The sequence below is a fragment of the Nicrophorus vespilloides genome, unplaced genomic scaffold (assembly GCF_001412225.1).
Source record: "Nicrophorus vespilloides isolate i.1.1-1 unplaced genomic scaffold, Nicve_v1.0, whole genome shotgun sequence".
NCBI lineage: Eukaryota > Metazoa > Arthropoda > Insecta > Coleoptera > Silphidae > Nicrophorus > Nicrophorus vespilloides.
The window spans coordinates 77,636-92,928 of record NW_017099685.1 but is presented as its reverse complement, the minus strand read 5'-3'; the positions used below and the strand labels follow the sequence as shown (position 1 = coordinate 92,928).

Genomic DNA, 15,293 nt, shown 5'->3' with positions numbered 1-15,293 from the left:
GAAAGTGGTAGACCTAACAAATATTCATATTAATTATACAATAGATGATAATAAAATGGTCGGCCATGACAAATTAACAAATAAAGAAAAATATAATCAATGAATTCGTTCATTCAATGTTTATGAATAAATATTTATGCACTAAATTTAAAGTAGAATAATTCAAAACTTTTTGTAATGCCTATGAATCACCTGTAAAATGTCACGTTTACTTTAAATGTTTCATCAACTGATAACGACTAAAAGAGGCCAGATTACTTAGATTAACATACTTCTAGCATTACACACTAAATAATAAAATGTAACTATTTTTTTATAAGTTTAAAAAAATTGAAGTTTAGTTTCATTCATTCATGTATTTTTTTAAGAGAAGGAGAACAACGGATTCACAGTTAAATGTAATTACGAGTAATGGGTTTAAATTTACCATTGGTAGTGGAAAACTATGAATGAACCGACTTTTGGAAGAGGTCATCGTACGGTAACTCTGGTATTCGGATTAATATTCAATTTTAATTAGAATTAAATTAAATTTATTAATTAGAATTAAATTTAAAACGAGTTTTTATTTAAAGAATCGCTGAAATTTCGTATTATTTTTCTTAGTCATTGCCGACGAATTCATCATACGACAATGATATTATTCCATAATTCAATTCCAATTCTATTTATGATTCAATTCAAATTTTCAGAATTCGTGATTCTCTTGATCAGTTTAACGAAAAATGTGCCGCATCAGTGGAATCATTTCTATTTTTCTGGTAATTTTGTTGTATTTCTTCATTAATAATAGATTACTAATAGTTTTTTTATAAGATTTTATTAATTTTTTATGTATTTCAATTATTCACAATTTATTTTTTTTTTTCATTAGTTTAACAAAATCTGATACAAGTGACAAAGTATTAACAATCATTATTTTTTTTGTAGTATTTAACAGAGAAAATGACAGCTGTCACCTTATGTCAAATACTGATATTAACATTTTGTTACTTAATAAAATAAATGGATATTATTTCAAAAATATAAGGCTTTCCTTTTGTCTCAAAATGGGGTTGATAAAAATTGAAAATAATGAGATTATATAAGACCGTAAGACGCACTATAATATAATTCTATGTTGATTTATTTACTTAAAATACTGTAATAATACGTTTATAAAGAAAAAAAATATTTGTTTCCTTGTTTATTTGAATCATGGGTATTACGTGAATAGGATTTATTGATGATCTGTAATGTTCAGTAAAGTTCTTAAGATATTCGTAACATTATTATTTATTGTAGGGATGTTTAATGGACAATTTATATGTATCAAATTCCCGCGAATTGTTTTAGTCATTGTTTCGAAATTCCCCGATGATTGCCTTTGACAAGATGATTATAGTGAGTTTTTTTGCAAAGATTCGTATAAATAAATGTCCAGAAGTGAGGAGAGGCGAATCAGAAGAGATCATATTTGTAGTGGAACTTTCGCGGCATACGCAATTCGAAAAACCTCGCGTTTCGTTCTACGTGCCGCGAATAGACGTTGTTATATATGCATGCATGGTGTACAGTGGAAGTGGCTTGACGTAAACAAGCCAATATCTAGAGCTTACCATCGAGTGAGCAGTCCAGTCGAAAATGAAACGCGTTTGAGGTGGGATCGTTCCGTACAGTATTACAAATACTCGAGCCACTTTTGCCCTCAAGCGTATCGAACGTAACAAAAAAGAAAAGAACATTGAACCATTATACCCAGATAAGCTCAACGCTAGTGCACCTCTGGGTACCAACGACATTGTGTAACGAGTCATAGTTTAATAAACTTTTGCGGATAATGTGTGTGAGCCATTTAACCATGGTGCCAGCAGTTGTTAATCTAGTTGCCACCAAAGGCAAGGATACCTACAGTGGATTTATTTCGGATCTCATGTGCATCAAATGCAGAACACTATCGGTACGTTCCTTTTCCATTAACCTTTGTAAAGAAGTAAATTACCCAATACCTTATTATAAAACAAAAGCGACGGCTACGTGAATTCAGAAAGTTAACTTTCACTGCGTTCGCGTGCAGAAAGAATTCATCGATCTGCAGCTGCGCTCGCTTCTTGACGCAAAACGTTAGATGAAGGAGAACGAAGGAACTGAATAATTATAAGGAACTGTAAATGATATTAATAATATAACAAACATTCAAGAGCATTTAGCACGTTTCTATTCAATGAAAATACGCTTTGCAAAATAAGTAACGCATAAAATTTTACAAATAAGCTTTTTCCTCGTTCGCCTCTCCGCTCGCTCGAATCTAGAGATTTTGTCCTGGCGATGAATGGATACGCTCAATACCAAATATGAAGCAATGCCACTCGTTACGTTCGCTTCGAACGCACTGATTATAAATTACCGGCATTTATAGCAGGCCGACAATTAATCAATTGACGTGTTTTGCGTTTACGGTCAACGCATTTGATCTGTCCGACGTCGATGCATCAGAGAACTAATCTATCTAAAATTACAGTTTTTATTGCAGGCCGCTGAAAAAGAGCTCGATGTTGACCTGTGGAAGTCCAAACACCACAAGGCGACACGCAGCGAGTCTCCAAGAAGCACCTTCAAGAAATGGCGCAGAAACAACAGCCTGAAGACCCAGGCGACTATTAAGGAAGCCAAGGATAAGGCGGGCGATGAGGATATGTCTCTTCTGAAATTCCTGGCCATTGTAAGTACCATTTTTTCTTTATTTGTTTATCCTTTTGCCGCCGGAAACGTTATCGCTCCGGAAACACGTCTGACGTACTACCGATCCGGGCCGATTATAATCCGTTTCGTAATCGACCGTCCTTGAATGAACAATTTTGGAACTTTTTGTTTTGTTTTATAGAATGCACTCGATTTGAGCGCACCGGCCAGCGATGTCCTCCTGAAGAGCCGCAGCTCGAATTGGTTCCAACTTTCGGGTCATCCGGATAGCCTGGCACCAGCCGGACCAGGCACCGTATGGAAGAAGCGCTCTGGAAGCCAAGACGATACCGAAAGGATGGTATACGAAGAACTTAGTCAGGACCCGTTCGTCAATGACATAGTCCCTAAGTACTACAGAGAAGTCGAATACCAAGGCGAGAAGTTCATCGAACTGCAAGACTTGCTCCACGGATTCCAAGTACGTTATTAACGTCATTTCCAAGAAACGACTTTATTGACTAATTGTGTTTTTTTTTTGCCCTCTAGGACCCGTACGTGATCGATATCAAAATGGGAACGCGAACTTTCCTGGAATGCGAAGTGAACAAGACAACGGCCCGCAACGATCTCTACCAGAAGATGGTAGCGATCGATCCATCGGCGCCGACCAGCGAGGAGCACGAGCTGCAAGCCGTCACCAAGTTGCGTTACATGCAATTCAGAGAGCAGCAATCGTCTACCTGCAGCCACGGCTTCAGGATCGAAGCTATGAAATGCAGAGGATGCCCTCCCGTCACCGACCTGAAGAAAGTCAAGTCTACGGATCAAGTGATAAACACTCTGGATATGTTCATCAACAACCGCGAAGACGTCAAGCAGAGGTTGCTGAAGAGGTTGAACGACATGAGGACGAAGATCGACCAATCGGAGTATTTCAGGAGGCACGAAGTGATCGGCAGCAGTGTTTTCATGATCTACGACAACAATAAAGTGGGTGTTTGGTTAATAGACTTTGCGAAAACCAAGTTGCTTCCTGATGAGAAGACTGTGAACCACAGGGAGAGTTGGGTGCAGGGAAACCACGAAGAAGGATTACTCCACGGCTTCGATCAACTTATTAATGTAAGTTTTCAAAAAAGAACACCAAAAAATGTGAATTGTTTTACTAATTATATTGTTTGATTTTGCAGATTATCGAAGGTATGGACACATCCCAGAAACTGGATGGATTGGACAAGAAGAGTCTGCCTGCTGTGACTGTCAAATCTTGAACGCATCCAAGAGTTGAATGAACTTTTGTGTACGTCCTGAAAAGACCCACAAATGGTTTGGATGTTTTGTTTTGATTTTTCTTTCACGTTCCTCTTCGCACGCCTGTTAAAGTTTTGGTTACGCCCGTGCAGCAGCTCACGATGTTCGAAGATGAGACGAAGCAGCCAACAAAACCGACCCGTCTTGTATTTATGTGAATTAACTTATTTTCTATTAATTTGCCTCGTTTTTGTGACGCGAATCTCAAGATATCCCAGGATGTCAGTGTGTACTTTGTATTTTCCTTCTCGAAAGACGCATTTTCACCATGAACGTCGTTTTCATCTCTTCTCTAATCTAAATATTTACATTAAAAAAGAAACGACTGATTGATTGGAAGAAGGGTGAAATTTGAACGATTCCTGTGGAAGTGTCGTCAGGTGTTTACTTTCGTTTTCTATTTTAAGTATTAATAGTTTAAGTCTTTGTAATGATGAAGAACACTTCTCTAGTCAGATAAATGTAATCGATTTAATGTAAATATGTTTAATAAGTAAGGATTATTTATGTTTACTTTTAAGTTTTTGTACGACTCGTGTAAAAACACAAATGGCTTTTTTAAATGTACTTATGTATTAAAACACAGAAACAAATCTACCTACTTGTTTAAATTACACATATACTACACCTCTTTGAAACCTTCCTATAGAAAAATTCATCTTTAAATAAATTACTTTAAATATTCAATCTTCAAATGGTAAGAATTTTCAGTTTATAATAATCAGACAAATATTAATACAGAAAATATAAACATTTACTGCCTCTTATGTCAATCATAAAAATGTAGGAAGTTACACCGTTCTCGAAAAATTATTATAAAATCGTTATATTTCAGTCAGTAGTTAACAATTATCTAATAAAAGATTATTTCCTGTTTTATATGTAAAATTTGATATTTTTCGATTTAATATGAAATAAATAAAAAATGTTACTACACATATGTTTAAAAACAAAAACAAATGAAAATAAATTGGAAATATAATAATATTTAATAATATCTACCATTATTTATATCAAAAAATATATAATTTAAAAACCCTCTAACATTTAATTTTAAAAAAAATCGAAAGTTTCAATTTCAATCTATGCAACCAGATATACATAGACACATTAAAAAAAATATCTTATTATTTGAAAAGAACACAACTCTGCCAAGATTTAAATTGGAAAAGCTATAGTATTGTTTTCAATTTATATGTTAAATGATGTAAATATACTGTATGGTTATTAAATAATTAGATAAAACACGAAGATATCGAAATAATAGAAAAATGTCTATAACTCATTACGTAAGTAGTAATTAATTAAATAAGTAAGAATTTAAAATATATCAACAATTGACAAGTTTGTGATTTTATTTACAAAAGATAAAAATTTGATAGAATATTTTTAAATTATTTAATAATAATTATATTTTATTTTGAATACAAAACTTAAGGCAATAATAGAAGATAATTCTTAATTATCTAGTAAGTACTTGAGATTATTTTAGAGTCTATATCGAAATCCCGACATTCGAAATCCCGAGTGTATTGAAATCCCGACGTTTGATATCCCGAGTGTATCGAAATCCCGACTACCATAATCTGGACAATCAAAATGCCGACTGTATCGAAATCCCGAATATATCGAAATCCCGACTACTATAATCCCGACAATCGAAATCCCGACTGTGTCTTTTATTATTATAATTTCTACAATAACATTTTTAAATTATTGTACTATATATTAATAGGTACGACGGATACTGAAAAAAATATTTTTAAGACTTAGGTCGATGGCTCTTTTGCCCGATTATTAATTGTTGTTATACACAATTTCAATACACTCGGGATTTCGAATGTCGGGATTTCGAACATCGGGATTTCGATAGACGGGATTTCGGTTGTCGGGCTTGCGATTGCCACCGATTATTTTAGTATATATGCAACCAAATGCACAAAATGTGTATGCAGCTAACTTCAACATGTTGCACGTGAAGACAGGGACGGATTCAGCAATATTTATGGGCTGCAACCATAATACAAAAAAAACAGAACAAACACAAACATAGGTACATTAGGTATAACTAAAAGATTTCGTCCTGAGTCATGGTACTGTAATCCATTCATATGCTATGAGCTGTCGTGTCGTTATAAATTTCAGGATAATCACGAAGGATAATTACATAATTTAACAAGCACAGAAAACCGAAATATTTAATTTCACATGAGTCTACTGAAAAAGAATTTAGAATTGATATTTCGATTTTGAAAGATTTTGAAAATTACCAAAATTTTGTAAAATTTATTCTTTCCTATAGTTATAAACGTTGCAGAACTCCATGTATAAAAATGATTACGTTAATAAGGTTTTATTTTTTTTATAGGTTTTCCTAATTGGTCTATTACAGGCAACCAACTATACAATTTGTAATATTTGAAGACAGTTTAAAATCACAATTTGACAATTCTTGACATAAGTTTACTCAGATATATGTGAAAACTCAATATAGTTTATAAACTTGTAAACATTTCAGAAGGATTGAAACATTATAGTTTCAGAAAAGACAATGCAAATTAAAGCAAAAACATCTGGGTTTATGAGCCATAAAAGTTGGTGACATATTGGTTAAATGTCTGCTATTACTTCTTAAATTGATAGGAAATGTAGCTGCTGAATATGTAGAATTGATTTCAAATCTTCAGGGAATTAAAAAAACTATTGATTCCAGTCTGTAAATTATCCAGATTTCTCCTAAATGTAGAACAAGTTTTATCGACTGATTGCGGTCATGGTAAAAACTTACTTTTTGCATTTACTCCTTAAAAAATATCATCTGTTACTCAAATGGAAATACTTTCCAATCTTAAAGGAATAGAGGAAAGGCAAACTATACAGAAAAGCCCTCCTTAAGGGTACTTCGGTTAACGCTGTTTCAGTATTACACGGTAGAATTAGGATTCCTGAAGTCGCGCACTATTTTGTTACTTTGATACTCCCATGCATGTTGGTGGCGCATTTGAGTATTAACGCATGTTTGCTGTATAACAGTTGATTTACGATTGGTCATCAACGTTATTTTGTATATATGTAACTCGTTTAACGCTGTTTCGTTTATCGCTGGAACTTATTGGAACGTATCCCCAGCGTTAACCTAGGTCTTACTGCACTGCTATAGATGCTTCTTAAAAGGAAAAATACTTTTGGTCACTGGTTGCAGTAAAGTTTATAATGTACGTTTTGCATTTCCTCATATAAAGATTACAGATTCCCAGAAGATAAAATAAACTTAAACAGAGCTGCATCTAAACTGAAAAGGCTGCTTAAAAGCATCTAAAATGAAGCAGTAGAACAGTACTTGCTAAACCTGACGCCCACCGAAGCAACAGATTATTCCTTGTGGAAAGCTACAAGAAATCTGAAACAACGGCAGAAAAGAATCCCGCTTATATGAAAAGACGACGGAAAGCAGAAATGTTCGCAGATCATTTTAAAACAATCTTTAAACCACTTCCAGCGGAAGAAGATAAAGAAGTTGAAGCTTATTTATCTTCTCCGTTTCAAATGTCAATCTCATTGTCAATAAAATCAATAAGCCCAAGGGAAATTAAAACATATATTAATAGTCAAATAAATCCAAAGAAGACGCCAGGCTATGACTTAATGGGAATAAGGGGAAAACTATTGAAATAACTCCCATTGAAATTTTTTTGATCACTCAAATATTTAATACTATACTACGTACAGGTTACTTTCCAGCGCAGTGAAAAGTTGCACAAAATTATAATAATAGCTAAACCAGGAAAACCTGCCTAAGAAATCAAGTCGTACAGACCCATAATTCTTCGAAAATTTAGATAAGCTGAAAGAATGGCTTAATAAATGGATTCGAACTGAAATCCGTGCATATCACATTCACGCTAAAGAAAGACACCTGCCCGACTGTAAGATCACATTCAAGCTAAAAGGGAACAATTAGAAATAAAGTTTAGAAAACTCTACTGGCTTCAAGTGAATTATTAGTGGAAAATAAATTACTTATATACAAAGTAATACTGAAACCAGTATGGACGTATGGTAGGTATCCAATTATGGGGTGCGGCCAGTAAATCATACAAAAGTTCCAATCAAAATGCCTAATAAATATTATTAGGGCTCCATGGTTCGTCAGGAATAAACAAATTTTTATATAGATATGGTCAATAGCAAAATTTTGTAATAGATACAAGATAGACTGGAGTCACATACTAATGTTATAGCTATTGGCCTACTCGACAACAGTGAAACCACAAACAGGCTGAAGAATTGCAAACCACTAGATTTAGTATATAGATTTAAGTAACTATTAAAGTTCAAATCATCACAATAGTAACTATCCACCGGGAAAGATTATCCATCTAACCGCGATCTTAAATTTACTCAATGTTCACATTGATGAACAGATCGTGAATAAAATTATACGACATTAAAAAAAATATATAAAGATTGCATCTATCATGTAGATATGTTTAGCATTTTTTAAGGAATATGAGGAAATAAACTATAAATTCATTGGGATAAAGTTTTTCTTACAAAACAAATAGTAAATGGACTGATTATTATAAATATATATTTTTTAATATAATTATTAGAATTTAAATTTTCGATGCAGACAAATTGAAGATACATTTCTTCAATATATCAATACATTTGTAATAGTTTTTAATAGTGTTAATTATACTTATGTATTCAACATATTTGCATCTTGTATAACTGTTGCAATTAATATAATTATTATTAATTGACATTACATAATTACTCGTATATAAAAGGATGGTTCAATCGCTCATTTAAATAAATCATAAATCAATAAGTGTTTGTTTGGTTGCCTACGTATTAATGCAATTCTCATTTACTTTTTTATATAATTAACCTGACAAACAAACACAGTAACAGTCCTAAACGTATATAAATAACAAAAAATAAGTAATGAATTAAATAGTTGATAATTCATAAATTTTTCTAGATACACAATTAATACCTAGTTTCAAATAAAATATTTAACGGTTTTTGTCCTGACCTAAGCTCAATAATCTTTTGTTTTATTGTTAGTATTATTATTTTTTTATAACTTTTATTATTTATTCACAATTTGCCAACATCTCTGGCACTAAGTTGAATGTTTTTTGGCCAAGACATGAATGTTTTTTGGCCAAGACATGAATGTTTTTTGTTATTATTAAGTAAAATATTATGTATTAAGTATCAAATTTAAATACCAATTTTTTTAATATGGAAAAAATTGTACATAATATTTTTTATAATGATTTCTTTTTCTATAATATTGAATATTTGTTAAAGATAAACAAAGTTAAAAAAAATCAATAAATTGAACAATTTGTACTACTAATATCAAATATTATTATGCACTTTTTATTTTATTATTTACTTTTTATTACATTTGCTTATTTTTGTAAAATAATTGTTTAATTACATTTTAATATAATTAATTTTGTTAAAATGAATATGCATGAATATACATTTAATTGAATTTTTATTAAATTATTCATGTAAAATTATAAAAGTCTAATAAGAAATAATTATTCAATATTCATATTTATTTTAATTGATTTATCCTTCAGTTTGTATTCCATTAATATATTTCGGATAAACAATTACAATATTTAACATGTTAAATTTACATAAACCAAAAATTATTCTATATTTATTGTAATAATAGAAGTTTATTTCACATGTTTATATAAATATTGAAAATTAGAATTTAACAATTTGAATCTATATTTGTTAATAGAAGAGTAAATTTAATCCAATTTAAATATATTAATAAATAAAGCATTAATTCTCAAAGTGGGGGTCGCAACCCCCCAGCGGGGTAGCGAAAAATATTTGGTGGGTCGCAAAAAAATTGTTGACAGATCAATTCTGGATCTTTTTTACACATACCCATTCTTTGGGGGGTCGCATAATTTTGTGTAAGTGCTGACTGTAAAGTTCGAGAAACGCTGAAGTAAAGTTTTCTTTTGGATTCTATATGAAAATATCGAAATTAATTAAAATGTTAATTATTTTCGTATTTTTTTTTTCAATTACCATTAAAAAAAGCTTTTATTTTATAAAATATTTCAATTTAACAACTGTTTTTATGTAAGATTATAATTTAATAAAATTATTAGATTGATTTTTTTTATTTTGATTATATAATTATTTATTTGGTTTAGTAAAGTTTACTTTTGGATTCTATATGAAAATGTCGAAATTTATTAAAATGTTAATTATTTTCGTATTTTTTTTTCAATTACCATTAAAAACCTTGTCTTCTATAAAATATTTCAATTTAACAACTCTTTTTTATTTAAAATTTTAATTTAATAAAATTATTACATTGGAAAAACCTAATAACATAATTATATAATTATGTATTTGGTTTATGTGACTGTTATAATAAATATTATTATTATGAAAATTATGATGAAAAATATTGGTCCCAAATTGGGTTTTCGACAAGAAAACTGTATTTAAACAAATTATTTACGTATATCTTTGTAAAGAAAAGTTAAATTAATTGATATTTTAACATTAATTAGTATAGTATATAACAATAATTTTCAAAGTAGGGGCTGCAAAAAGTAGTTGGGGGGTCGCAGAAAAATTGTTGACAGATCAATCCTGGATCTTTTCTGCACAATCCAGAAAGAAAATAAATGTAAAAGGGGGTCGCGGGCCAAATAGTTTGAGAAACGCTGGTATACAATATAAGTTAAGTACATATTTGGATTAAAAACGAAAATATCGTTATTTAAAAAAAATACGGTTAGAAGTGAAACATTTAAATTTATTCCAATTCGTTATCAACCCTCGTTGTGCATGTGGGAGAATCGAACGGTTACACTTTTTTTTTCGTTATCCGTAAAATAAGACATGAGAGAATACAGATCGTTATCGAGAAGCAAGCACATGTCCCTAAATTGCGTAAGCTCTTAAATCATTCGGATGATTAGGTTGTCCACAAAGGCGAGCCGATTAATTTCGTGTACCCCCAGAACGGTACCAAAATGGGCCCTCTTGCATCTCTTTCACCCACCGGCTCTCATCAAGCCGAACAACACCAACCGAGCCCATACCCAAACAACACACGCACGGCAGTCGCTCGCCGACAACCATACAACTCAGTCTACCTGAGTGCCAATACTAGTTCTTGTAGCTCTTCTCCTCTTCCACACTCGTAAACACACTCTCGGTTTCGTGAACAATGCCCCTTTGGTTCTATGCCCGCATTGAGGGAGCGTGACAATTATATGGAAAACCACCAAATCCCAACACAGAATTAGTGACTCTAAGTGTAAACATTGTTGTTCCTCCGCTTCAGTCCTCTGTACCTTTTGGATTATCGCATTTCTACTTACCCAGGGTAAGAATTTTTTAAAAATTTGTTTTACAAACCAACAAATTTGACAGTTATATAAAATAATTTAGTATATAAATAAACAAATAAACAAAAAATATACAAACTAATTGTTTTCTTTTATCAGTTTTTTTTTTTCAATTTTTTCCATAAAAACGAATGAACTTTACTATATGTATTAAAAATAATACTAATAATTCACACAAAAAATATACAAACTTAAATACATTTTCTTAACACTAACGATTACTTAAACAGTCTACATATTATTACTATCAATATTTTGATACTATGAATTTCATTGATAAAAAAAACTAGTTTAAAATTGATAATTTTAAATATAATATAGCAACTTATCATTTATTGTTTTTTTTCTTTATACAATTTGTATTATTGTATCTATTCATTTTACAAATAACTTTACTTACTATATAATGTTAAAAGAAAGAACTTGATACACCAAAATAAGATAATTAAACTTTCTGGAAATTAACTTTTTGTTACAACTTTTCAATTAATATATTTTTGAAAATGGTTGGTTTTGGTATGAAATATCATAATTCATTTGATGCAAGATCTAAGATCTATTCACTTCCGGTGGGACTGACGGACAAAGAATAAAATAAGAATAAACTGTGACTTAAATTGAATGCACCGATCTAGAGAGATTAATATGGGTTCTCTTATTATGGTAATTGCTGCGCTAGAACATAAAACGCAACGGCCACAAGCACTTCGTCTTTTCTTTGGATCACCACCACCATAACCACCGGAGATTTAATTTTATTTGAAACTTAATACATGCAATATCTCACCTCTCGAAATCAATTAATTCCACTCGAGCACACGCTTTGTAATTAGCATTTTCTATATCCAGTTTATCCGTTCATCTTAATAAAATAAAAAATAAAATAAAAACATAAATACATTATATTAATATAGATTTCATTTATTTCTTTGTTTTTCCCTACAAACATTTAATAATTTATAATTAATACTTTGATTTTTTATATTATTTAGTTTATTAAAAAACTTTTTTCACAAAAAAAATCTTAATTTCAAAAATAACTTTACGAAAATTTATATTACGTAATTCATATACGTTACAAATTTGAAATTTTCATTAAACATTTTTCTGTTCAAGAATTTCTAATTGTAATTTAAATTATCATTATTTCCGTGGTTATTATATAATTAAACCTCTATTAAAAATTTCATCTTAATAAAATATCAATAATAAAAAGATATAATATAGGTCAATTAAAAAAAAACAAATATTTCTCACAATTAACGAGTTTCTACTTTGTAATTTGATTTTTTTTTATTTTGTGGTTCTCATGATTGTGCATATAATAAAAAAATGATATAATTGATTTTTTTTGTCTAAAAATTATGAACTTTGCATTAAAACACACATTTCTTAATTATATAATAAATTTGCCTTGCAATTTGACTTTTTAGTATTTTGTTAATGGTAATTAATTCATCAAATAAAGTAACGAAAAAATTGATATTACTTAATTCATATTATAAAATTTTATCAAAAAACATTTATTTTTTCAAGAATTTCTACTTGTAATTTAAATTTTCAATATTTTCAAAGCGATTATATAATTAATTATTAGTAAATTTATCTTAATAAAATCTCAATAAAAAAGCGTAAATAAAAAAAAATTACATTATTTATTTGTTGTACGAATTTACATTTAATTTCTCAGAAATAATAAGTTTATACCCTGTATAATATTCAATAAGGATATAAAAATGTTTATTTTGATAAAAAAAAAAATTTATAAATAGAAAATTTTTAACTTGTAATATGAAATTTTACGTATTTCCATGGTGATTATTTAAGTAAATGTAAAATTAGTAATTTTATCTGAAGATTGTGTCTTTTATACAGAAAATATGTCTATTTTTTATTTATACAAATATTTCAAAATTTAAAAAAATCTGATAGTATTTTTTTTTTAATTATTTGATTCTTTACTTATTATATAATCAACTTATTTATATAATGAAAAAAAAACAATTGATGTAATTGATTTTTTTTATAAAAATTATGAACTTTTAAAAATTAATCTTAATAAAATCTCATGACGTAACGAAAAAAAAATGTATATACAATTTAAAAAAAAATCTTTTAAGTATTTCTAAATGTAATTTAAATTTTTAATATTTCAATTATTAACAAATTCATCTTAATAAAAGCAACGAAAAAAATGATATTATTTATTTGTTGTAAGAATTTAGTTCAATTTAATGAAAACTAATATTTCTCACAATTAACGAGTTTCTACTTTGTAACGTGATTTTTTTTAATTTGTAGTCCTCAATATAATTATCATTAAAACAAAATTATAAATAAAAATGTATAATTATTAATAATGATTAATGATATTATCTTAACACAATCTCTTAATACAGGTAATATGTGTGTTATTTGTTTTTTTTATAAGTATTTTCATTTATTATACAAAATAAATATTTCATAATTAATTATTTTTAGAATGTATGTATTTCCATGATTCTCATATATCTATTAACTTAATAAAAACTATAAGAATTATTTGTTATAAGAATTTTCTAATCTTTGATTATATTTTTCTGAAAACAAACATATCTACCAAACAATTTAAATTCTACGTAATACCACGTTGATTATATAATAAGTAAAGCTTTAATAAGGATCAATAATCGACGAATTATGCAATATTGGCTTCTAATGACTAAATTCATTTACAAGTCCATTTTGATGCGTTCGTTTTGCTTCTCGTTCGCGGAATTGGCTTAATGGAGTTGAGTTATTAAGCGCTCGATTCATTTTCCTGTTTACTATTTTTTTTTTCTCTCTCTCTCGACTTTAATAGCTTAACTCTAAAGAAATTTAAGCGAGGACGGGGTTTCGAATTATTGGCATTCGGAAAATTGCCTTCACAGATGCATCGATTTTAATTTCATCGGGGAAATGAAAACGACTCGACGGAATAAATCTGCATCGAATTATATAGTCTTCGACTTCCAAGTCTCGTTACCTGTTACGTGCAATTAATGAATTTGTTAAGAATTAAGTGATATTTATTGCAAATTATATCGATTTATTTCTTGATTTACGAAACGATCGCAATTTATACTATGTTTTAAGTTATGGTAAGTCATTTGATTAAAACGTTGTTAATTATTTTGTTTCAAGCGTTTCCATAGAAACTTATTTCTTGATAAATTTAATTGTTTTATGGGAATTCATTATGAAATATTTTCTGTTTATTTTTATGTGGTTTTTAAGTCCTCGATTAGTCCTGTTTCACTCGGACTATGCGAGGTATTTCTGTACTTTAATTAACTTTGTATTCTTTACAATATTAAGATATTATCTATATACCATACAATATACCTTTCAGAGTGCTAATTCATTTATAGTACGGTTTGAAACTTTCAATAGAAATTTATTGAGAAAAATAAAAATAAATTTAAAAAAATTAGTACACAAAATTATTTTTTTGATTTAATGATCTTGTTTCTGTATAAAGTCAAGTCGTTTGTTTTTATTTTTATTTTTTATATGGTTTTAAAGTCCTTGTTTAGTCCGGTTTCATCCGGACTATGCGAGATATTTGTGTACTTTAATAATCAAAAGCTTAATTAAACCTACTAACATTTTAATCAACTTTATATTTTTTACAATATTAAGAGATTATCTATATGCCATACAGAATATCTTGCAGAGTGCGGATTCGATTAGTGCTGATTCATTTATAGTACGGTTTCAAACTTTCAAATCAAATTAATTGAGAAACTTATTTTTGTATTGTTGTTCTGTGTATTTTTATGTGGTTTTAAAGTCCTCGATTCGTCCGGTTTCATCCGGATCCGGAAACTTTCAATACAAATTTATTGAAAAAAATAAAAATAAATTTAAAAAAATTAGTACACA

General features: G+C 29.3%; 2 protein-coding genes across 6 annotated transcripts in view; both read left to right on the top strand.

Moving 5' to 3' along the window:
* The window catches only part of LOC108565210 (inositol-trisphosphate 3-kinase A), a 110,301-nt gene extending 105,729 nt beyond the window's left edge, over positions 1 to 4,572 (top strand). For 2 of the 5 annotated variants that reach the window (XM_017924533.1, XM_017924530.1), the window contains exons 4-7: positions 2,501 to 2,701; positions 2,864 to 3,142; positions 3,211 to 3,786; positions 3,855 to 4,572. In XM_017924533.1, the coding sequence (XP_017780022.1) occupies positions 2,501 to 2,701; positions 2,864 to 3,142; positions 3,211 to 3,786; positions 3,855 to 3,935 (1,137 nt within the window). In that variant the 3' untranslated portion in view covers positions 3,936 to 4,572. Of the gene's footprint in view, positions 1 to 1,600; positions 1,940 to 2,500; positions 2,702 to 2,863; positions 3,143 to 3,210; positions 3,787 to 3,854 lie in introns of those variants that run through there. The other 3 variants (XM_017924535.1, XM_017924534.1, XM_017924531.1) reach the window with 3 other exon arrangements.
* A 6,507-nt stretch (positions 4,573 to 11,079) lies between these two features.
* LOC108565225 overlaps positions 11,080 to 15,293 on the top strand; it is a 69,266-nt gene continuing 65,052 nt past the window's right edge. Inside the window, exon 1 of the mRNA XM_017924566.1 lies at positions 11,080 to 11,365. The gene's annotated coding sequence lies outside the window, so the exon portion shown is untranslated. The remainder of the gene's footprint in view (positions 11,366 to 15,293) is intronic.